This window comes from Leptosomus discolor, chromosome 2, assembly GCF_034619465.1.
Source record: "Leptosomus discolor isolate bLepDis1 chromosome 2, bLepDis1.hap2, whole genome shotgun sequence".
Lineage (NCBI taxonomy): Eukaryota > Metazoa > Chordata > Aves > Leptosomiformes > Leptosomidae > Leptosomus > Leptosomus discolor.
Window position 1 is genome coordinate 34508931 of NC_141392.1, and position 25582 is coordinate 34534512.

At 39.4% G+C, this 25582-nt stretch overlaps 1 protein-coding gene across 2 annotated transcripts; it reads right to left on the reverse strand.

The window, feature by feature from the left end:
* Window positions 1-751: 751 nt before the first annotated feature.
* Window positions 752-25307, reverse strand: ACTR2 (actin related protein 2). Of its 2 annotated transcripts, XM_086482296.1 has the most exons (10): window positions 25229-25307; window positions 19504-19614; window positions 15873-15887; window positions 13663-13878; window positions 9704-9776; window positions 7225-7361; window positions 6287-6436; window positions 5459-5604; window positions 4934-5066; window positions 752-3749 (listed from the first exon to the last, which is right to left on the reverse strand). In XM_086482296.1, the coding sequence occupies exons 1-10, from the start codon at window positions 25274-25276 to the stop codon at window positions 3579-3581; spliced, it is 1200 nt and encodes a 399-aa protein (XP_086338422.1). In that variant the 5' UTR covers window positions 25277-25307; the 3' UTR covers window positions 752-3578. The 2 variants fall into 2 exon arrangements, with proteins under 2 accessions (XP_086338422.1, XP_086338421.1); XM_086482295.1 differs by lacking the exon at window positions 15873-15887.
* Window positions 25308-25582: the final 275 nt, after the last annotated feature.

Here is a 25582-nt window from a genome sequence, read left to right on the forward strand (position 1 = left end):
CCAGAGCCAAACTGCACATACTGGTTCACTCTTAAGAAAACCAAAGCCATTATTTTACTGGGGACACGATGCCTGGGGAACGCACATACAGAACAGCATGTTCAATGAGCTGGGGTGAAAAGGCTGGTTGAGCTAGTTTCAAAAGCCAGATAAACGCATCGTGATTAGAGGGCCAGCCACTAATCCACAGAGCAAGTTGAGAATTACAAAAGTTCAGGTGCAAGAGCTGCTTCAAACCAGTGCACCTTCCTAAATGCTACATCTTAACACCTCATACAGTTCTTCTATCCATTAAAATGAGGGATGCAGGTGAAGTAGCACATGAGGTCACAATGCCAAGGAGATTTTTCCTAAACAGAACATAAACATGTGGGTTCAGAGCTTAGCTAGGGATGCTGAAGTCAATACCAGTTGAGGGCTCTTCCCATTTTGCAGCACAGAGCTTTAACTAGAAAAGATTCCTGTCCAAGGATAAGGATTTTATTTTCTTTTTAAAGAAGCTAGGATGGAGGGAGTGGAGTCTTGGCTACAGAATGGAGCAGGGGCGCTTTTCTCACTCTACGACAGCAATCAATAGGGAATGTGTTATTTTGGCATGTCAGATTTCCTCAGCATAAGCAGCTCATGATAGTTTTATGATGGAAGTTAAGTTAGAGAAAAACTGACAGAGCTGTGATTTCCCAAAGGAAACAAAGCAAGCATAATCTACTTTGAAAAAAATCTGATTTTATTTTTGTATTGAAAAGACCTGTCAATTTAAATAGATGTTTATTTCCATTCACGGTCTCAACCAGTGTTGTGTGTTAACATTATTCAGAACTGTATAAAAAGCCATTTGTGTTACATCGGTTAACATCCTAGAACACTGGGGGGTGGAGGGGGGGTTTGAAGCAGCTTAACATTAAAAATAGGATGTTCCCAAAAAACTTACAACTGATGCAGCATCTTCTATTCTAATTTTATAGGAGCTGAAGCATATTGCAAATACAACTCAACTTATTTGGTCTTCAAAAAAAAACAAACCAAAACACAACCCACTTTAAAACCAGATTGCTCTCATAGCAAAATTGAAGCTGTCAGCTGAGAGAACACACACATACACTCTCATGTGTGCAAACACACACATGGAGAACCACACTGAGCACAACTGGAACACCCCATTCAGTATTTGAATTACATACGCATTCTTCTGAATCCAGGATAGCTGTCATTTAAAATGCTAGTTGCCTTTTTTTTTTAATATGTACACAGTTTCCATGGAAACCCAAGATTCTTCAGAATCAACTGACATTTATTACTCATGGTGCTGTGAAGTTCTCTAGTGAAAGGGCCGAATTCCAAAACCTTTACTCAAACATGCACATACCTAACCGAAAGCAATGAACAGGGGAGAAGATGGTTTAGAAAAGGGGTTGCAGGGTCAAGGTCTAGATTTGAAAAATCACATGACAGATTGTCATTCAAAAAAGGTTTTTAAGTCATTCTTTGGTTTATTTCCATGATTCTCAACACTGTCCAAAACACCCAGAGACAGTCACATGAGAAACCATAGCTCTAAAGCAAGCCTACAGCATTTTTAAATCTCGTGTATTAAATATTCAGAAGACTACAGGAATTCAGAGTACCCCTTACATTCATGTCCCCAAAAATCTAGTAACTGTTTAAGTGCATGCACTGAGGCATGACCGGCATGCCTGTAAATTCATATTGTTCAAGTTAAGAGTAAATATAGCTGCAAAAAACCCCACCCACCTATAATTAAAATGGTCATTACTAGCAATACTATAGCGACTGTCTTGTTATTAAAGAAATGCAGACGTTGTTTCTGCCCCTTTGGCTCACTCAGCCAAAAGGAAGCTGTCTGCTCGATTTAGAAAGAAAGCAAATTTTAAGAATCCAAGGGAGTTTAATATTTCCATGTTCCTGGGGTCAATTACTAGTGTAAAGATGTAGACAAATGGCAAGTATATGAAAGCATATCTTGTACATTCCAAGGTTTGGAAGTCAAAGGCAGATCCTAACTTCCTTATGCTTAAATGTTATGGTAGGCTTGGAAAACCAGTAAGAAGTGATATAGTATTTCCATGAAAAGCAAAGTAGAACTAAGTCTAACCGGCATTTGTATGCAAGTAGTTTTTGCTATGCTTTATGTAAGGCAGATTTTATTGCAATAGTTACCAGTCTGCTAGTAGGAAGAAAATACAGGCAACTATACTCAGAGAAGATGGCTGATAATTACTAGTGACAACTTCTATTTTTCAGAACAACTCAGCTTTAATGTTCTTTCTGGAAACAGCATTTTCATCACTGGTTTTCACTTCCTTCCCCATCCCACATTAGGTATCAAAAATCAAGACTGGACAAAATGAATTGTGGATATTTACCAACCAACATCTTGTATTCCAATGTTATTTTTAACCGGAACAAATATAGGTCATTCTTTATAACCTACTGCCAGTGGTTGTTTATAAATATCTGCGTGCTGCAATAAACACTGGTCATTGAAATATTCAGTTGCACTACCTACTTGGCACTAGGTTAACATACTTGTAAAGTTTAATGGAAGTGCTTCTGATGTATATATAAGCACTTAAAACTTACTTTTGGGGGTTTTAATATCTATAGTTACAGTTTTCACAAGCATTTCTGAAAGTATTAAATCTCTTCAGAAGTTGAGAGGCTCCCATCTCAGCATATCTAAGTTTCTCAACAATTACAGAATAGCTAATTTAACATTCTTGTTCCCTATGCTGAGGCAACACAGTACCAAAATTTAGCTATAAAAAGAGGCATTTTTGGTCAGCCATTCCTTAACAGAAAAGCAACACAGCTCAAACCTGTCTCCTCCCTCCAGAAAAAAAACACCTAAGGCCACAAATTTACATTGCCAGAGTATCAGGTGTTTCTCCATTTGTGGCAGCTGTACACATGCCCACTTTGAGAAATACAGTATGAAAGCCCCACCACCACCTTTAAGGATAAACCACCTCAGAAGCCAGTTCAGGCAGCAGTGCGTATGGAACCACATTACATCGAAACAGTGTGTTAAAGCCATTCCAGCTAGTTAAACTAGTTTCTAACAATGTTTAGTAAAAATTCCTAATTGCAGGAAAGAAAAAAAAAAAAAAAACACCCTTAATGTAGAGAGAGGCAAAAAGATGCAAAGATAACCACCACAATGTTCCAATAGCAAAAACTCCTGTTTAAAGGTTTTCTTATGCTAAAAAAGGCACACAACCCCTTGTGAACTAGAGACAAAAGCTAGCAGTACTACAGCAATAAACCCAGAAGAAAAAGCCTACCAGAATTACCCAATTGCCTACTGGGAAGGAACAATGAAGTAGACAGGCTGCTCTTGCTCTGTTTTGTTTTCAGGGAAGTGGTCAAATTTAATAGTCAAATTTAGCCACAGTAAGAAACATTTAACAAAAGCTACCCCAAGAAACCAGAACAAAACCTGACCTTTGGGTCAAAAGGCCACAGACAGGCCTTTCCACAGCATGTAGCTGAGTGAGTTCAGAAATTGGCAATGAAAGAAAAAAAAGCTTTAGACATGTGACGGGAACAAGCTTTGGGATTTATCGAACAGTCACACCAAGCTTCTCCAGCACACGCACTCCCTTTTCTTGGTATTCTTGTCGGGTCATCCAGAAGTTGTCTTTGTCTTTCATGATGTCTGCTAGAACTGCGCCACCCAAAAACACCATGTGCTTTCGACGAGGTGGATCTTCAATTCGGATCTTAAATTTCTAAGAAAAAGAAAAGAAACTGTTACTAGGATTCTTGAAAAAAAGGCGTCCAAAATAAAACTGTGCTTTCCACCGGAACAATGAAATGGAAACTGTTTAGTGAGAAAAATGCAACCAAAAACCTGAAATGCTAGCATAGGGCACTCTGTGTGAGCTTCCAGCTTGCACAACCAAAGCAAAATAACTACTTTGCACTGGAAATTAGAGACAGCTACTGACACTCCCCAAAGTTATACTTCCAGTGTATCCACAAAAAGCCCAGGAGTCAGAATACACAATTAAAGACCGTATTTTTGCATTTCAAATGCAAAAGTGAATTGCTTCCTAAGCTTTGATAGCTAAAATTATCAGAAGTTACCAGATTATCAAATCACAAAACATTTTAGAATTAGACCAAGTTTTAGAAGAGCAGATGGAACAATTTTAAAATTTACACAACCCAGACCAGCTTAACTAATTAATACCACCTTCAATGCTAAAGCTCTAACTTCCAGAGCAAAAATGCGTACAAAACCATGTGTGAAATATTGTCTTAGACTTAAAACACTCTGTATACTCGAGTCATTCCATACACTGCAAAAGATCTTTAGAGAACTCTGTATTAAAGAACCAGAGAAGATCAATTCAGTTCAGCCTTAGAAAGTCCACTTAAAGGAATTTTCTCTGTAAGTATCTCCTCCTTGAAAAACAGAGCATTGCAATGCGGTGTTACCTCCGTAACGTGTCTGTGGTTCTTGTCTCTTATCACAGTAACCAATGAACAATGGAGATTTATTCCCCTTGAAGAAGAGAACTCTAGCCTCTTGCTTTTGAGTATTCCACTTATAGCATGAACCAAAACTTCCACAGATTAAAAAAAATATATCATTTTTGCTCCATGATGACTTTAAGGCACAAAACCTCATTAGCTTCGTTTAGCCTACATTACAAGTTGTGTCCTAGCATTTATCAGCCCATTTTACTTCCAAGCTAAGCCAAGACTTCAGGAATTACTCGCTATTAGCACATGCTAGAAGGTGGCTTTATTGCAAGCAAGTACACACAAGCCACCTATCGGAAGCGCAGGGGTGAGAGGCAGCAATTTTGCAAGCTGCATGGAGGGCCACCAGCAGCTTCTGCCATTTCTGACTATTTGGTTCCCTCTAGCGGCCCCACACAAATTAAAGCAGCGACTCGGTACCTACCGAGAGTTTTTCCACATCTCCTTTCAGAACTCGTTCCAGGTAGAGCTGTTTAAGTTCCCGCTCCAGTCGAGAAGGCAGCCCGGGGTACATGGTGGACCCTCCAGACAGCACAATGTGCTTGTAGAATTCAGACCTAGGCAAAAAAATAAGTCTTTCTAGTGTCGTACAGTATACTCTGTAGTACAAGTAGGTACCTGCACACACAAATACAAATCTAACTACAGGAAGACAGACTTTGCATGAGTTTGGCAGACTTGCTCATGCTTTTCCAGACATTCCAGAAAGCAACAGTAAAAAAAAAAAAAATATATATATATATATATAGTGCTTTCAAGATCCTTGCTCATTCATACCAAAACAGGCAAGTTTCCAGACAACCTGTTAAGCTCCAAGATCTCAGACTGAGCCCCCCTCCCCTAGCCGTGCACGTATTAGTGGCTAAAGCAAAAGACGTTACTTTCTTTGAATGCAGTTCCCACGTCACCCCTGCACCCTGACAGAGGATTTTAAGTGTTCTGCTCTTACCTGGTATCAATGTCAGCGGCCTGGATGGTGTTAAACAGCAATTCAGCCACACCAACCCCCTCTACATTGATTAAGTGAGGCTGGAAGAGAGCCTCTGGTGCCTCAAACCGTTCTCCACCAACTTTGATAATCCTGCCATCTGGGAGCTAGTGAAGAAAAAACACCATTTAGAAGACTACTTTTACCCTCTTGGATACTGAACAAACCTAGAGGAAACGACCTACATTGTTCCCTAATGTTTTAAAACAGGAAATTTTTGATAATTGTCACCACTGCAAGAAGTCATTCAGTACTACTGAAAGATACAAATTCTTCAATTGTTATGCAATTTACTTTGAGACATCAGGGACCAGATACATTGATACTGACGTACCAAACATTTCCTTGCAATACAGTTCCTAGTATCCACTTAAAAGGTGATCTTACTGCCAGAGTAATGCTTTCCTACAAATTCTTCCATGCATAATCACAGCAAGTTTACCGTTCTTGTCATCAGCTACCAGTCTTGTACGTGTCACTGCTAGATGGACGAAGCTGTAACAATCTGGAATGCTAGACTAAGTCCACTTTCTCTACAAGTTCCTGTACTGTAATACGCAAATTTCAGGGAGCTAGAATGACAAAAATCAGTACAAAGTCTTATGGAAAACCTGAGAAGAAAAAAAAAAAAGCTTTAAAAAGTTTTCCCAGAACCAAGCAATCTGATTCTACAGACTCCTATGTCTGGGAAGTGAGCTACTGCCAAGAAAAATTTTGAAGGAAGCTAAACACTACCTGAATTTAAACCTATGAAGTTTAGGACAAGAAAAGCTGTCTCAAAACACTCACCGTGTAGGATTCAACTAGTACTGTGGTCTCTAATGCCAGTTTCTGCTCCTGTTCAATGTTGTACCCCACATAACATAGCTTTTCCTTGATCATGCGAACAGTCTCAAAATCAGCAGAATGGTTGAAAGCATACCCTCGCAGTAAGAGGAGCTGGAGGGAACACAGTATGTTAGCAATAAGTGACAAGAACAGTTCAGTTCTCTTTATCAGTAGATGGGTATGTTCAAACATAGGCCTTTAAAAGCTCATCTCCCTTTTTTAACTGCAAATTTAGTTTAAGTCCAACCTGTCACAGTGTATCGATGATTACCAGAAAAGTAGAGTAGTGGCAGCATTACTCCAAGTGGAAGTTTGCCTTCACCATTACAACTTTCATTATAATTGTTACAAAGACAAGTGAAAGACAACCAAAATAATTCTTATATTTAGGACTTCACTTCAGAACACTCTAGTATTCCAGTTTAACCATGATTTGCCAATCCAGAATGTTGCTGGTAGTTACAAAAACCAACCAATCAAATAAGTCTATAAAACATACTGTCTTATTTAATAATCAGGGAAGAATCACTGTACTATTTTCCACACTGTAAGGAAAAGTCTTTCCAAAAATACATGAGTAGAACTGCTAAAATACAATTTTGTTTTCATTTTATGTATCAAGAAAGCCAACTTTCGAGTTTTTCCTTCCAAAACATAGAATAAAATCCCTTCCTACAAGACTGCCACCATGAAAATGTGAAGTCTGAATATCATCGATAATATCCCAAGCGATTTAGATGATGAAACATAATAAGGATAGACTGAAGCAATACAGCAGTTCTTTATGTAGCTACCATATGAACAATAAAGGGAAAACATATATATGGTTCTTGCTATTAAGGGATTTTAACTTGTACCACAGATAACAGCCTCAGTCTTAAAAATTCTTTCCAGCTTACCTTAATGAGGTACCTAGTGATATCCCTCCCAGCGATATCTAACCGTCTGGTGAGATGAGGGAGAGAGAAACCTTCATAAACTGGGCAAATATGAGTTACACCATCTCCAGAGTCCACAACAACACCAGTCAACAAACCTACAAGAACAACAAAAAAAAAGTTACAACTTTTATTAGCACCTTCATAAATAGAGCAGAAGAGCAGTGAGTTTAAGATAGGATTTTTCATCGTAATCTTAACACAACCACTGTTCGCTCACTCATCATTTTGGGAAAAGTAGTCACAAATTTAAATTCAGTTATTTCCATTCAGCTGGACTTTAAACTTGAGGTTTTCATAGTAACAAATGCTTTTGTATACGTTTTTTAAAAGTATTACCTCTACTTTTTCCTAGATGCTTGTAACTCCACCGATCACAATTTTAACTGGCGTTTTGACACCTTAAATTGCACTTAAATTAAAGAGAATATCTAAAATCATTAAATGCTTGTTGGGGCACAAATTCCTCTTCAGATTCAGCTGTATATGTGCAACCTTACATTAATTTCTCAAATATGAAAAAACCTAGAGGTATTCAAGCCATGAATTTACCTTGTTAGAACTACTAGGACTTGTTGATTTTCACTGGTATTCAAAAACAAAACAATGCTTTCATCAGGTGGAGAATATTTGGACTATAAAGCACATATCTAATTTTCTTAGAAAACAGCATTAGGCTGAATCAGATCCCCTTTCATATACTAAAGAAATTAACTCCAGTGACAAAAGTTGACTATAAAACCATTACATTTTAAGGTGTACAAAACTGAGGTATCATAAGCACTTAGAAACAGAAGTTTCTATACTTCATTAACAAAATAAATAAGAAGCAGAATTCATGGTGAAAGTTGATTAGAAAACAGTTTTATAGTTTCTCACAAGCTACCTAAGGAAAGAAAAAACATTTTAAGGGGAGATCTTAAAATAATGAAGGAACATTTAATATGCAATAGCAAGGCACATTGGTTTGGCTACTGTAATTTGCTTAAGCTTTGTAAACAGAAGCCAAACAAATCAGGTTTTTGTCTCAAATGAACCAAAGAACACACCTGGGTTCAGCTGTGTGACCAGATCTTCAGATTTATTAGTGAACTGGAATAACTGCTGTGCAAACACAAGTCTTGCCATCAGGCACACGCAGTAAGGAAGGAAACAGTCAGTCACAAGGGACTACACGTCGCTCCAGTAGACTGTTGTGAGGAATTGCTAAAGAATTTTGTCATTGGAACTACGTTTTGATATATAAACCCCTTTGCCTTTGAAAGGCACATGTGCATGCAGAATTCCAGGTAAAAGCAACAATTGGTCTTAGGAGAGTTTTAACAGCAGTGACAAAGGGTGGTGCACTGAAATGAGGCACATCTCTGTATGTCATTTTAGCCACTAATTTAACCTTTAATGTAATACAAACAAGTAGGATGTTTTAAAGGGTGTTTATTTTCAATAGCATAATATTCTGTTTACATGCCACTTGGTTTTTATATCTTAGAAGGTCTTCAACTTTGTTCCAGATGACAGTATGTAGAAACACTGTGGACTGCTCTAAGTTGTTTCACATTTTGTTATTCACAAAGTAACTGAGCACTATGTGGTAAAATCACAGAATTTAAGACTCTGTATGTCTCTGTTAAATACCTATAAGGAATCAAAACAAAGAAAAACCAAGGAACAAAAAGAGTAACAGCACAGATCACAGCAAATAAAATTAATATCCAGGTCTGCAAAACTGGTTTTGGTTCAACTAGTTTTAATAAGTTGCATAAGAGAACCACCCTTCCAGTACCCCATCACTTTTGCTCTTGGACATGGAAATTATGGTGACATGTTAATGGACAAAGATACTTATGTCCTGCTATGGGATGGCTAGATACACCAAGTCACTGGTAAGCAGATGTAAGGAGTCACGTTATTAGAACTGATGTGTAAAAGTAACTTCTTAAAATCCTAGGTGGATTGCAGTCAATGGCAGAATTTCTATTGAATTCAGTGAATCCATAATTCTCTCCTCAGACTGAGGATCATTTATTCTTGTTTATCTACAGCAAAAGAATAAACTTTTCTTTAAAACTGAAAATAGTGTAAAAGTCATCTAGTCATCTTCTTGAAATTCACTTACAGTAATAATTTTTTCCGTTATCAGAAAATGAAAAGCACATCATTAAGACTTGATGCCAAAGGCTAAAAGACTACACTCTGAAACAGTGACAGTTTTGATAAACCAGGTTTTTGCATTGACAAGCATGTTTCCACAGTTGGTTCGTCGAAATAACACCGACAGTGGTACCCATCAATGGATCCTCAAAACAAAAAGCAAGCCCATAAGTCAGAGCCGAGCTTACCACAGTGTTGAATTAAGCCCAAGACCCATTAATACCATATTAGTACTTTGGCTCTGCAACACATTTATAAACTAAATCGAGTTTAAGTTATCTTTGCCTACCTTGAGCATACAAAGTAAGAACAGCCTGAATGGCTACATACACTCCAGAAAACTGGTATGTCTCAAACATAACCTGTAAGATGAAGGCAAAAATTAACGTACAAAACAGGCCAAATACTTAAAAGAAATTTCACAGTTGTTTGAAAACTGTATTTCTAGAATTCTGTATGTTTGCTAATCAGATACACTTTCCAAGAAATTTCATCACACAGCTTCTACACAAACATTAAAGCAAGTAGATTTCTATGGCACCGAGTAGTGCATTCAGTTCTATACCTTACCTGTTCACATAAGTGACAAGCCATATGAAACATTCCACATCCGTTTTGCAACGAAAGTGAATACTTACAAGAAACCCACACACCAATATCTGCAGCTTTAATAATCTGTTTTCCAAAGTGCTTAATAAGTGGGAGGCAGTACTTGTAGACCAGCCAAGTACTTCATTACTGAAGTGCGACTTGGGAATGAAATGTTTGTTGAAGGTGTATGCCCTGAATCTAATGAAGTCCAGGGCTTTTTTTTATTCTTCCTATCAAGCCCTACAGACTTTGTACAACGACTATGTCAAAGACCAGACTCCTACGCACATGCTCTGCAATAAGTCCAGTGTGACAGGATGTTCTCTGCATCTGTGTCACCTTCTTCCCCTCTTTAAAGCACAACTAGTGACAAACTTCTAGAATGAGCACAAAATCCACTACAATTGAAATTTCACAGGTAGGGCAAACTCTGTTACTGCATACAGAAAACCACAGGTCTGCAGAACTCTTACTGAAACACAAAAAGTAACTGTTTGTCTTGTACACTAGGTTCCCCTAACCATGAAACTAGTTTCAGTGAAGAAACAGAGTTGAAGATTAAAGCTTGAAGAGTTTATAAGGATCCTGTCTGTCTTCTTTACAAACACAAAAAAGGCCAAGTAAACAAATCATGCTGTACAGCAGTTTTCCCCTCAAAATGCTTTACCATGAAAAATGGATGAACTCTGATTAGTCCAGCACACACAGAAAGTTTTGCTTCTGTTGTTCTGCAGCCTCCTGAGCACTTCTGCAATTTCTAGGATTAGAAACTGATTAAATCCTAAGTATTCCCACAGCTCAAGTAAAAGATATCTAAATATTTTTAAAGAAAAAAAGCTGAAGTCTGACAATTTTAGAATTCTGAACTATTTAAAGAACTTCCTCTGTTAGAATAGCGTGATTTTAAACAGCTGGCCCATATCAAAAACCTGATCCTTACAAAGTCAAGTTAATTATTTCATAGCTGTATTGAGCACACCACAAAACCCCTGGGAAGACTGATGCTGCCTTTCTCAGGATATTTGCTGTGAACATGCAGCATAGCAGAACGGAACTCAGGGGGTAAGCTGCAGAGCACCTTGCCATAAGAACATCATGCTTTGGGTTTTTATAAGCCCCCATGTGATCCAGGTAATATAAAAGGAAATTTAATACAGTTGTCAGGTGTGTGGGCTAAGAACGAGCAAGACATTAAAAGGCTGGCTAGTAACTTGCATACTGGCCACAATTTAGCGCATAGGCAATACCTTGAGAAACAAGAAGCAGAAGTGTCTGCGAGAAAAGGAACAGTTGAGAGGGCAGTAACTGAAAAAGAGATCTCGTTTGAGTTGTCATTGTCTAAAACCAGCACTATTTCAATGGGCGAGTCTTTCAAACAACCTGAGTGCTTACAAAATGAAAAATCAATTTAAGAAAAATCTAAATTATCATCTTCATGTAACAAAATGAATATTCAAATGGCATTAGTTACTGCTTTCATACATTGTACTAAGCCCTAGAAGCCACTGCAAAACACTTTTATAACCTATATGCAGGCCTTTGGGGGGTTGTTATTCTTTCTTTCAAGACATCTACGTCTGTTCTATTTGACATGAAAAATGCCTTGACACAGGACATATATGTTAACAAATCTTAACATGTAAACACTGATCAGGATGTTCTCCTGAAAAGATTCTTCTTCTCCTGACAGCAGCTTTTGGATTGCCTACAAAGTAATGTTCTCATTGGGCATAGAAAGAAGAACTAAAGACTGGGGAAAAAAGATAAAGAATTCTAGTTTGGGACTAGGAGAAGTGACTGTGCTAGAGTATCTCTACATGATATGCCATTACAGTTGGGCTGCTCCTGAGGGTATTACAGCAACTAGAGACAAACAAACAGCAAACACCCAGGTAAGCTGAGGAGCAACCACTGTCTTGTAAAGAAAGAAACAAACAGCACTTTTAAATTACATATTTTACAATATAGCTGTCATGTGAACACTTGCTGAGTTTCATGGAGCGATGGGGTGAGGAGAGAGAATTACTGGAAATAGAATGAAGTATAGTGTATATAATTATCTATCATCTTGATATGGTCCAGATGACTAAGTTCATGTCAAAAATGGAAAGAGTATAAATATGTTGCAGTTAAAAATGAAATACTGCTAGTCTTCGTAACACTGTGATCCATTCAAAATATTAATAGAAACAACGAGCTTCTGTTTAACTCAAATTTAAATTTACAAAAATGGATTCTAGGTCTCCCTAATCCTCTGGATCATGATTAAGTAACTACAATCTCTGGAGTGCTTTAAAAAAAGCAAATGGAGCAATACAAATATTTTATCAGACTTCAGAAGCCATACAAGACTTTTCAGTTTACAGTATAAAATTACTCAGTCCCAGAATAACTGAAACCCAGCCTTTTGTGTTCAGAAGGAAAACAGAAACAAGAACACTATTGTAGACAACTGAAAAGCAAAGAAGCCTGAACAGGAAATTCAACCATTCCTGCTACATGGAGGCCACCCAGAATAATCTGCTATGTCTACCACACCACAGCTGACTGATGTACAATAGACTGTATTACTACTGTTGCATTACATGATACTTAGGTAATAGGTCCCTAATGTCCAAAATCACTAAGAAATGCTGAATTTACATTGTACAGTTTGATTTCTTTTTCACTTAATTTTTTCCAACTTTGCTATACTTCACTTACTCCCAATCCCTCAAAGAAAAGATTAGCGCAAATATATATTCACTGTGTAGCTGTGACAACAAAAGGATTTCAAAGGAAAGGTCAGCAGGTAATGATGCAGGTAAATTATATTAAGCAACAGATTTGGAAAAAAAAAAACCCCATATATACACACACACAAGCTTTTGTATTCAAAGTTCTGATAAATGGATAAGGTTGCAGACTCAGAGCCCATTTTTCCTGCCCTATCAGCTACTCTACCTACACATTTTTTTAAATACTTTTTTTGTTACACTGAATACTGACATTAATTGAAAATACTATGACATCGAGGAAAAAACAAAAAGAGAAACTAAACTTTTTGTTCTCGGCAAACTGTGCTGCTCTTCAAAATAAGTGTCTTTTGTCACTAGAGCTAAACAATATACATCTGACAACCTACATGAACGCAAGGTTCAGATGGAGCTTAGTTTGCCCAGGGCAGCACTGCGAGATCAAGGATCCGAGAACCAGGCTTTCCTTCTCAGAAGGCTTTCATTGATCATTGTGGTTGTCACACCTTTGTCTCAGCTACCTCCAACAACACTGCTCCATCTGGTAAGCATCATCTTGCTCAAGCCTCAATCTCCCCTGAAGCATTACTAGCTTATAGCAGTCCAAGTCATTTAAAGTAATTAAATTAATCAAATAAGTAGTAATCAATATATCTTGGACACATGAAAACAAACGTATTTCCAATTCTGTGTCCTACTGGCGACACGTCTTGAGACAAGAAGCCTGCTTACGGCTTTTGAGTGAGGTCAGCTTGTTTGAACTTAACCACAGTAGCCTTCATGACTATGGCTGAGGACGAGTTTTGATTAGAAAACAGGAGAATTGCTTTGCCTCAGAGAGTTACCAGGTGTTCCAAGAAGTTAAAATCTCTTAGCAGTGCTTCAACAACAGCATGTATCAGTTTCTACTAGGCAGACATACCTCCACAATCTTCTCCCTATTTTTAGTTGGATTCATGGGAGGTTCTGTGAGTAGTATTTTACAATTTTTTGTGTCAATATTAAGTTTTTCTGGTCCAAACGTGTAATCCCAGAGGTGCTTCATATCATCCCAGTTCCGAACTATGCCATTCTCCATTGGATAATTCACTTCCAGCATTGAGCGCAATTCACTTGCTTCATCACCAACCATAAGATCCTGTAAAATGTTAATATAAAAACACATCAGTGCTCACAAAGCTTTCCAAACACCACAATCCTCAAGAATGACAGTGAACTGCTCCAGCCTGTGTCAAACTGTGTTCTTAAACAATGCCCACATTTCAGAATAATTTTCAGGTACTTAGGAGAAAAGTGGAATATATTTCAGGTAGTATTTAAATTTGGCTGTTGCCCATCCCAAACCTTTTCCAAAATAAACTTTGTTAATTCCATTCTCCAATTAACCTTAAACAAACCAACAAACCCTGCTACAGCTAGATACCACAAAGACCTTTACAAGCACAGATGTTTCTCCACTGACACTTCCAAAGTTCTTTTATCAAATACTAATTTCAATAGGCTGAGATGCAAAAGAGCACATAAGGGTAGTAGGTGGGACTGGCAGAGTATTTTTCCATGCATGTTGCAAATTTCTGTGCACAATACCATAACAGGAATAATGAGTGGTGAATAAGCATACCAAACAGTAGCAAAAGCAAATAAGAGATTAGAAGTTCCACATTAGACATTAAAAGAAACAATGGTTTACATATCGCCTATGTCAGTAGGATGTGAAGAGACACATCTAAATATAAAAATATACCCTCGGCTGTTCCATGCCAAAAGTCCCAAGCCAAAAACCACAATAATGCATTCTTACACAAATACCACCAACTAATGCATAGTTTGTATAGTCATTTCACACTGATTAAGCAATCTGTTTATTAAAGTTAGTTATGCAAACATTGCACATTCAAATTAGTAGCATCGTATCTTCTCCTTTCCCACGTATTTCCCAGAGGAAGTATCCAGAGTAACACATTGTCTTTGCTCCCTACTATATCCTGTATGTTTCTCAAGAAGCCTCAACTGACTTGCTCACGTTCAGCATATAAAAACATATTTCTAGGTACCAATAGCACTGTTTCCATACTAGTAGTATATTTGTTTCATTGCAAAAAAACCCCACTGCTTCATCCAAAAATATGGCACCGCAATTTGCAGTTACTGTGGCACAGAAAACTTGGAAGTGAGGGTTACTCAACCTGCTATACAATGCTAGGGAAAAAAAGATGCACAGAAAAATACAGCGTCCAGTTTATAATGCCTTAGGTAGAAACCTGAACAATTACCATCAACTACATAAAAAGGAAGTTAATTGAAAATAGTTTAAATCAAACCACTGCTCTTCCAACCCCTCCCCTGACAAGGCGTTTTATTTGTTTTCCCTTGCACCGGAGATCACTGTACAGAAGACAGAAGTCAAGACTAACATTTGAAATCAAATGTACTCTACGAGAACTCCACCACGCAGCCACGTTATCCCTGAGAATTTAAGATGACAGAAACTCCACCAGTTGGAAGAATCAGAAGCCTTTTTTGTGTGTTGGCTCTTTGAGGCTCTATGCTGCTGAACAGGACATAGCTCAGGAAAAGCCACTATTCAAATGTGCAATGAAAGTTGCACAAAAAACTTTCACGTCCTTTTAAAACAAAGTCAAAGGGCAGAACAATTGTTCTCAAGAGCACACTGACAAACATGCGCACTTGGTAGATGAAGGAGGAGGACAGCACAACTGAATTTGCAGAGAGGAACCCATATCATAACATTCAATGTTTCCACCACTTTGGTACTCAGTAAATATTTGTCTAACTGAAATCTGAAAGTTTTTTCAAGCTCTTGGTTTGCAATGTTAAATATAGCAATTTCCACTGTTAAGGACGCTGAGCCCGTGTTAATCTTTAGGAGTTATTCTTACATCTTGCAAAACTACAGGTTACGTAGCATTTAGAAGCAATACATAAAATATTCTCATGAATTAGTTGCTAGTAAACCAAAGCAATGAACAACGTCCAAAATAAGTATGTATTCAAATGTAAAATTTAGGACAAGACAAAACAATGAACAGCATCAAAAAAAAATAACATAACAGCTACTAGGTCCCATCAAGCAAAAATGGTAAACAAACAGCACAGGGGCACCTCACTTACCATCTTTTTGTTATTCTACTTCAACAGGTCAAGAAAGGTGAAGAAAGAAGGTAGAAGCAAGAAAGTCAGAAAAGGCCTAAATGAAATTCTCAAATTATTTTAAGTACACAGTAGAAATAGGCTGAAGAGAGATGCACGTACAGCGGGAAAAGGTCCGAGTTAGTTTCGTTAGGGCCAAACTATCATTCTCAGGATCTCAGATTAAAATGTCTCTTTAAAGGAAGCTATTGCTACATGTCAGTGGCATCTCACATTTGCACATCTTAGGTTGCAAACAAGATCAGTATATCTGCTATTTCTCATAAATAGGATTCAGTGCTTAAATATTCTGTAACACTGGAGTTTTACCCTGGGCAAGGTGTTTGAACTAGACAAGACTCTGCACGAGGTACCTGACCATAACTAGCGCTGACAAATGCTAAATTTAAATCTTGTTTCAAAAATTCCGCTTTAAATACCCAAGAACCGAAAACTATACCATAAAAGGATTCACTTCTAAGCAGGCTAATCTGTTCATGTGTCATGGAACAAACACAAAAATCAAATAAGAGATATTTACTTAAATTATGGCATCTACTCTCAGAATGGAAATAAGCAATCGTGAAGTGCAGTAGGAAGAGCAGTGTTTCAAAGCTCTTTCCCTATAGCAAGCTCTGAAGGTAGGAAGAGAAGATAATTAAAGCAACCAGGAAGCACTACGAGATATCTGACGTGTACGTGCAGAAACATTGTCCAAAATTATACCAAAGCCATTTCCATGATTTATTGAGATTTTTCCTCCTTCTGTTAAATTTACTTTGAGTCACCCAAACTGTCAAAAGCCACAGGATAACTATCAGCACCATCAGGGCAAATCTATCTTCTGCAGACTGTGCCAAAGGAAAAGCGTGTACAGTTTCTAGCACCTGCCTTTGGGCAGGCAGTACCAAAGAGGCTGGCCCTCTTCGTCACTTCAAATCCAGAGAACGACCTTCTCCAGGCTGTCTTTGGCAGAAGCTGAGCACACCTGAAGGGCAGGGACTATGGCTCAGCACGTCCGATCTGCCCTAAAATACTAATTGTTTTAACTAGTCAAAGCTACTCATCAGTCCTGCCTTCCTAAGAAGGTTATTAACTCCCAAACTTGCAAAGACTAGTAAGTCAGTAAAAGTTAGGAGTAGCACCTATGCTTCTGGTTTTAGACTTTTAAGGTTGCAATTTGAAGCAAAACAATCCCAGTAATAACCAAACATTTTCGTTCAAGTCCCGAGCTGAAGACTCGGAGTAGGAGAAAAAGCTATATCCCTGCTGCTGGCTGAAATGAGAATCCAGAAGGAAAACATGGACAAAGCACTTGAAATCGGTAACTCAACAGATGGATGATAACCACTGTTTTGATCAGCTTCCAGACTCTTTCCACAGAGTTTCTGAATTTCACAGGAATAACAGCTTTTCTGAATGGGTTTGAAAAGTTAAACTGATAATCTTCTTGCCAGCTTCCTTTACTCAGTTTTAAACTTATCCCGTAAGAACTTGCAGTGAATGGCTAGAATTCAATTTTGGCATAAAACTCATCTGCTAAAATACTTTTTTTTTTTTTTTTCCAGAAATCTGCAAGAATCTCCCAAAGAAAAACAGCACTCACTTAACAAGTCTTCCTACTGTATTATCCTACTGGGATACCCAAAGTATGTGTGGCAGGGATTTGTTCTCTTGATATACTGTTTCCTTAAGAAAAAGTAACAAGCTATTATAGGCAGATGCTATAAAGCTTCTAGGAAGAAATCTATACACAGTTTATACTCTCTAAAATACTCCCATGTGACCCATGCTCAAGCAGAAGATGAGCAATGCATGCAAAATTATAGTTTACTGGTTCTTTCACACTGATCTCATAGCAATTACCCACTTCCACCTCCTGTCTTTCCAATCCAACACTGTCACCTGTAATGATATTAAACTAAGTTATCAGATAATCAGCAGATACAGCCTGTCCTGCCAGTTTTGCTATCAGATCAGCTGGAAAGAAAGCATAACTTCAACAGCAAGATTTCATGCAAGAGAATTTTTCTTGGACTCGAGACTTGTAACTCACTGCATAACGTTTCATAAAACTTTACAGAGACCTCCTTGAAGAAACTGTCACATTAAGTTCAAGTAGATCCCCAAAGAAACACCTCACCCCACATCTTGCAAGAAAAAGGAAGATGTTTTCCCTCTCCTTACAAAAACTCTGTGAATCTACTGTGAAAGGGAAAGATCTGCATCCTTTCAACCAAATTGTCCTAGCTGACACAAGGTAAGTGGTATTGCAGTATTCTTAAAAAAAAAAAAAAAAAAAGTGCATTTTAGAAAGGTCTGGTGTCTCTCATCCTCTTGACTTCCTAGTATGGCCTTCTGCTGATACCACTAACTTTTTACAGGCATCAGACGTAATCAGATAACCGAAGTTCTCCTTGTCACCCACAGGGTTCCGAAAATAAGGAACAAGGCTGGGCAGATTTTTTTTTTTCTTTCTTTTACTAAGCTGCTGCTCAGAAGCAACAGGGAAAGCAAAATTGAAAGCCTGTATATGTGTGGTTCTACTCTAGGTGGTCCTGCTTTATCAGGGGGTTGGACTAGATGATCTGACAAGGTCCCTTCCAGCCCCTAACATTCTGTGATTCTGTGACCTTGACTGGCCTAAGTGAGGGCTTCTACAGTTCTGCGTCACCTCCCGCTTCCCCTTGGTCTCAAACTGGAGCTTGCACAATTGCCTAGCAAGGCAGTCAAAACTTTACCTGGCAAAGAAATCACTCTTTTTCAGCTGGATCAGCTCACTGAAGTGGCTCACCACATGACCGCACAAGCAGTATGACCAGCACAAGGTGAGAATGCATGACTAGAAGCAAGAAAGGCAGATGCGACCACAGCAGGGCCAAGACATTTACTTAAGCCTGTACAGCAGAAGCAACTACTAACATTTGAAGTGTAATTACAAAATAAGATGAGAAATGACAGCTCCCTAGACTTCAGAAAAACATTCTCAAACAGTGGCGTGTCCCCCATTCCAAGCTTGGAATAACGACCCAAGACGAAGCAGCCTGAACACAGACTCTCCATCTCTAATTGGTGTGGAGTACCTACATCTATCAACAGCAAAAAGAAAGGAAAACAAAAACAATAGAAACAATGGAATGCAAACACAACCAAGGTTAAACATCTCATACAAGATCACAGATGATCAGCTGTGAGTAGGAAGCAAACAGTATAGAAAGGCCTGGAAGCTCCAGCAGTTCTTCAGCATTTCTCAGAATCCCACAGTACAGCTTGGTGACAAACATCAACCACTTCTATCTGATTTCTGCCTTTTAATCTTGACATCCTTTACATACTGGCATTTGAAGCCCTTTTTTTTTTTTGCTCAGAACCACTTGAGTCCTACCTGCTGCCTCCTCAGATGTACTATCTGAAGGCCACCAGTGCTTTAGATCACCCTCACAATAACATTATCATTTGTGACAGGCTAAAACCCAATACAGAAATTAATCAAGAGATACTGAAACAGCGTAAAGGGGAATTAAGGAAAAAGCATTTCCAAACATTATATAAGTCAAAAGCTGCCCTAAATATTTTTATCTGTCATAAAGGAATAATAATGAAAAAAGTTTACCTTGATTTCAATGTTTCCCACTTTAGCAGTTGATCTTATAATGGGTCTTCCAACCAAAGCTGGAAAAATGTGCTCTGGAAAATTTGAGCCTGCATAGCCACATTTCACGAACTGAAAAGGAATAAATAATTTTATTAGAAAATGCATTACTTTTGTTTACCGATAGAAACCTGGTTTGGGGTAAAAAATTAAAAGCCAAAATTTAAGAGCATGTGTCCCACTGGAAACCAATTGGATTTATACTTTCAAACGAGTTCTACAAATTTCAGATGATGTATAGATCTGTAAAACTGAATTAAAGCATTTTCCAGAATGTTTTCTGAATCAGACTGTCAAATTTTTGAGAAACGGTATTAAAATGACTAACTCAGTTGACAGGTGTAAAAAAGTCCAATTTTCGAATCTGGATTTCCTGCCACTCTATAAAATTAAATCACCTCTCCAGAGCACACACTACCATAACAAATTACACATCAGAAAAAAATAAAACCTTGTGAATTCAGGTGTTAAGCTGTTATAAGAAGCGTTCAACGGTGAACTAGCGACAGTCCATGCAAACCAGATGGATTTCTCAGAATTTCATAATTTTCAGGGTTTCTTTTAAGGATAAAAACAAGGGTTTGCAGTAAGCGCTTCTAAAACCAACAGCACAACCAAAAGCTCAGCTGATGGTAGCTCACACCAAACAGGATACTCTGAAAGAGTGGTTGTTACCCAAACAAGTACGAAAGGAAGCTTTATGTCATCGGGTCCCAAGACAGTGCACACACTAAGAAAAAGCAAAGATTAACTGAGCATTAAAAAAAAAAAAAAAAAAAAAAAAAGGTAGTCACTAGAGGAAGCTCAGTTGTAAAACAAGAACTTTAAATGTGCCAGCAAGAAGTTACAATTTTAGCTCACGGGGATCAGCAAATTATGCTTTTTGACTACCCTACTCTGATGTTCATATACCGTACTCCGATGTTCTGCCTGCAGTTCACATAGAGCAGGCATCTCTTTTTGATGCATACTTTGCGTACTGCGCTATATCAGTGCGCCAGAACAAAATCCTGCAGTCACAAACTAAACATTACGCATTTTCATGCCTAACAGGAATTTTTCTGCTTTTTGTGACGCTAATTTCTTTCACCCCTTCAGTGCTTGCTGTCTCCAAAGGCAGAGCTGTTTGGAATACCTGAAGAATGACGCTGTGTACACAACTCTTTTCACTCATTCTACTTCAATCCAGTTCTCTGAAAAGGCAAGTACTTATCAAAACTTCTGCTAATATTAAGGCCAGAAGTACCTAGGAGTTACACAGATCTTATCTGCGTATTCAAGAATGCAGTGCTGCCATGAGAAAGCAAAGAGTAGCCACAAGCAGTTCTGGATCACACTGAATACACCAGAAGACTACCAGAAGTTTTATACCAGAGGAAACAGATGAGACATTTTGAAGGACTGAGCTGAGTCCAACTAATGATGTCCAAATTTTTTTTTTAAAAAATAAGGTAGCTTTCAGACTTAGCAAATTACTGCATTCAGGGCAGTCACATCATTTTTGGTGCTCCTACGATATTCAAGTATGCTTGTTATAAAGGACCTGGTCAAGCTAGAGGAAAGGTCTATAAAACAGCCCATACAATCCCATCCTCCAGCTTAGGGTTCCATTAATTGTTCCGCATACACCCAGAAGCACCTCCATGACACCTTTACACCCATATACGTGCTTACAGCTTTTCCTCCTTTTCTTTCCCCCAACACGAAGCAACTTCCCTACCAGTCATCACCAACTGTGTTGGTTAACAGAAGTAACAGGCCCAGAAACATCTAAATGAATCTTTACAACTCAAGCTACTGGAGCACCCCTCAAGAAGCTCTGCTACCCACACTTTTAAATCCTGCTGACTGGACAAATTAACACCGAGGTTTACACAGCAACCACCAAGGTAGGCAACCAGAATGACTACAGCACAAAATCAGTAAGTGCCTCTTGGCCAACCTTAAAAATACCTCTCGAAATCACACACAGCTATGCTGACCTAGAAAACGCCACCCTACAAAAATACTATTTTAAGTTCTTACTATTTGAACAGCTATAGTAACATCCAGCCCCTTCCCGCATTAAAGCCTTGACACAGTTTCCAGGGAAGTCATCAACGTCGGCAATTTATAAATCCTAGATTTTAAAAGCAGACTGTCATTTCTCCAACCAGCCTAAAACACAATCAAAACTAGATTTAATCCAGGTGTACTACAATGAGCAAGATTAAGCTCAGACAGTCACAGTCTGTTCCCTACCTCTTTCAGGCCGGAATAGAGTGACTTAAAAAAAAAAAAAACTTCACAAAGTCTGGTAAACTCAGCAGTAAATAGATGGACCAGAATTTTAATTCTGCCTCCTCCCCTTCAAATTTGAAATTTCCTCCTCCAGGCTACATGAAAATTTGCTGAAGATGAGAACAAGTCCGCCTTGTACGTCAGCTTCCCCATCAAGGTAAGCATCCCCACTGTAGTGCTATTTAATATTCAGATGGGTTCATGATGACGTAACATTGGAAATTACGTCTGAAGAACCAGACTTGGTAAAACTACCAACAGGTAAATGCACTTAAGAAACACAAAAGTATCCGTATGATAGATCTTGAACACTTTTAGATTTTTGAAGGGGTATAAGAAACATAAAGATACTTCTCCCTTCTGCACAGAAGATCCGCCTAAATCTTCAATTAAACATTATGAACTGCAGTAGTTTGGAAGATAATCAGCTTCTCTTCTCCAGCACCAGACATTAAATACTCACTGTTCTCTCCATTCCCAATTTGAAACGTTCTAAGAAAATTTAAGCATAGCACACTTGTTTCTCTTCTGTCCCCTACTGCGCACACCCCTTGGAACAATTATCAAGTAATTTCAGTATCGTGCTTCATATGCACTGTATCTTGAATAATACCGATGCTCGATGAATTTACACATCTTTGTAAGGAAGCCAAGAGCTCATCATCATCATTCCTTTTTGCAAGCATCTGATATATACTCAGAATGTTTTAAGAACAGCTACTCAGCCTGCATGTGTGCAAGACCACGTATGTAAGAAGTTTTACCATATATAGTTTCTTCTCCATTTCACTGCGGTTTATACCTACTCTTTCACTTCCTACTGAGTCATCAAACAGTAAGAACTTGTATGTATAAGTATTCTTTCAAACGAAAAGAATGAGGAAGCTCATAAACGAGTCATGTGACCAGTTTTAAAACGAATACTAATATTCTTATCAGGTCTCTGTGCTTGATTCTTTCCATTGATGCAGCCCTTAAACAGAACCCCTGAACACAATTACAGCAATTTTACGGGCCACCAAGTAATTCACCAGTTGTCCTAAACCAATGAGAACATCCATCTCTAATGCTTTAGACCTCTGAGGTGCCACTGCTTGCCTCCCTCCTCCACTATGTGTTGCAAGAACTTCCTTCTAGTCACCTCTTCCTCAAAGATTGGTTGCAGCCGGATACACGAGAAGCCCTAATACAGCACAGCAAGAGTAGTAAATTTGAAAGACAAGCCTGAAGTTAAAATCGTAACTGATTTTTCTAAAGTTACGCTCCATTTTTATGCAATATTTCTGGCATCTGGCGAGAGATGTAATTTCAATAGTGCTTTTAAGTAGGACGTATCACAGCGTATCAGAAATCGCTCTGACATAAAACATCTCTTCTTTGTCACACAGAAAAAAATATTATAAAAATACTGGTTTGACAATATCAGACTACTTGATAACCTCAATGTGCAGTGGAGAGTTGAAAGATTTACTGAATGGAATTTTCTTCCAGTTTAACTATCCCAATTCACCTAAATATTTTAAGTTTACTGATTTAACAATTATTTCTTGATACTCGTCTCTCCCGCACAGTGAACCCTGCAGCCAGGGTACTTCCAGACATACGTTGTTCTGCTTAGAGGCCGAACACAACCCAAAGCAACACTCGCTGAAGTGACACAAGGCCCCTCCTCTTGGCACCCACAAGGCACCTTCCACCGTTATTATTTATATCCTGCTGGTACAACTCACAGAGGAAAAAAAAAGGTATCATTCCAAGATGTCTCCTGATTTAAAAGCACACGCAGATATGTTACAAAAATCCGTGTTGCAAACCCAGCTTGAGAAATTGGGTAAAAATAATGGCTTCCACCTCCCACTTCACCAAGACCAGCCAAAGCCAACTCTGCTGTCACTACCCACATACTAAACATTTTACAACTCAATGGTTTATCACTATCTAAAGGATCACACTAAAGGATGAAGTTCTGATATTTTTTTTTTTTTAATATGGGCCTGACAATAGGAGCATTAAACCATAATAAAAAAAAGCTTTCACGTCCCTTTATAAGAAGAAAATGGTAAACGCCTTATTTTTTTCTTTCCTTTTTCTAAATCATAGTGTAAAAAAATGCCCAAAGGCTCCAAACTCGTCCTATTAAGGATAATTTTTGCTATAGCAGGAAAAACAAACAGACATCAGAACTGTCAAACATGATATTCTTCTTCCCTGACCGTTCTAATCATTTCAGATGCTAATTGGAAAACCCTCTAATGTATCTGGCTGCAACCCTGAATTATTCAGGATGCTGAATCTCAAACAACGAGATCCTTTGTCTCAACTATTCCCATTTTGCTTTAAAAAAAATATGTTTTATTCCAACAGCCTATTAAAAAAAAACCACTCTTTTTTTCATTCAAGGGACCTTTACATACTGTCAGCTGTGTTAACTCTCCACATAATATTTCTTTAGTGGTGGAAACCTTAGACTGATAAACAAAATTACCGAGGGGAAATATCCACCTATAGCATCTTTTTTTTTTTTTGCTTTAAAATGGTTATCTTTTTCACTTCCTGTCGAAGCGCCTTAAAGCCTGTGTTCCACCGACAAAGGATGAATTTCTGATGGGTGCCTGCACACTCACGGCAGGTAGAAAACGTGAAAGGATAGAGAGAAAAACCTTTGGGGCCCTCTTGATTTTAAAAAAAAATGCCAATTTAGAGTATGTTGCAGAGCAGGAACGTATTAAGGAAAGGATGATGCTCCATTTTGACCAGCAGCTGCAAAATAAACCCACCCCATTTTCTAAAAACTAATAATCTTGCATACAGAGGACGCATCCCTGGTTGCTTAATGTATAATGTGCCCATCCAGAATTAAAAAAAAAAAAAATCGGTATTTTTGGTTAAATGCGCGTTGTTACAGAGAGGCTTGCTCAGGTTTTCCACACAAATAAAAGCTATTCACGGTAAAACAGCAAAATGCCGGGGGCGGCGGGGGACGGGCGGCACAGCGCAGTATCGGCGCACGAGACGCGGCACCGAAGACCTCCGACGGTAGATTTTGCCCAGCCGCTTTAGAAAGAACCGAACAATCGACAAACCACCGGGATCGGCGGTTGTTTCCGCGCCCGGTTCCCCCCCCGCCCATTCATTCCGCAGGCCCGCACCGACCCCCCGCGCTGCGGCGGCTGCCCGCGGGCCGGGGCTGGCGGAGGGCGGTGCGGCCCTCGCCGGCCCCTGGTAGCGCCTCAGCGCGGGGGAATGCGAAAAAGGACGGCCGGGCCCGGTAGCTGCGGCAGCAGGCCGGGCGCGGCCCTCGGGCGTGCCGGCAGGAAGCCAGGCCGGTGGGGAGTCGCCCTGCTTCCCCTTTCCTCCATCCCCCCACCCCGGCGGCAGGGCGGATCCCGGGGCTGGAGCGACTCACCCCGGTACCGTTGTCACACACCACCACCTTCCTGCCCAGCGTGTCCATCCCTGCGCGCCGCCGCCGCCCGCACCGACACAGACCGGCCGCTGCCGCCGCCCCAACCTCCGCCGCCGCCGCCGCCGGGCCCCCCCCCGCCCAGCGCGCCCGCCCCGCCGCCCGCCGCGCGCGCACGCCGGAAGCCGTCAGCGGCCGCCGCCGACCAATCAGCGCGGCGACACCCCCCTTCCTCCGCCACCCGCGTCTCCCCCCCCCGCCCCGCCCCCGTTGCCATGACGGCGGCGGCGGCCCCCCCCCCCCCCCCCCCCCCGCGCATTTCCCCGCCTCACAGGCCGCCCCGCTCTCCCGTGTCTC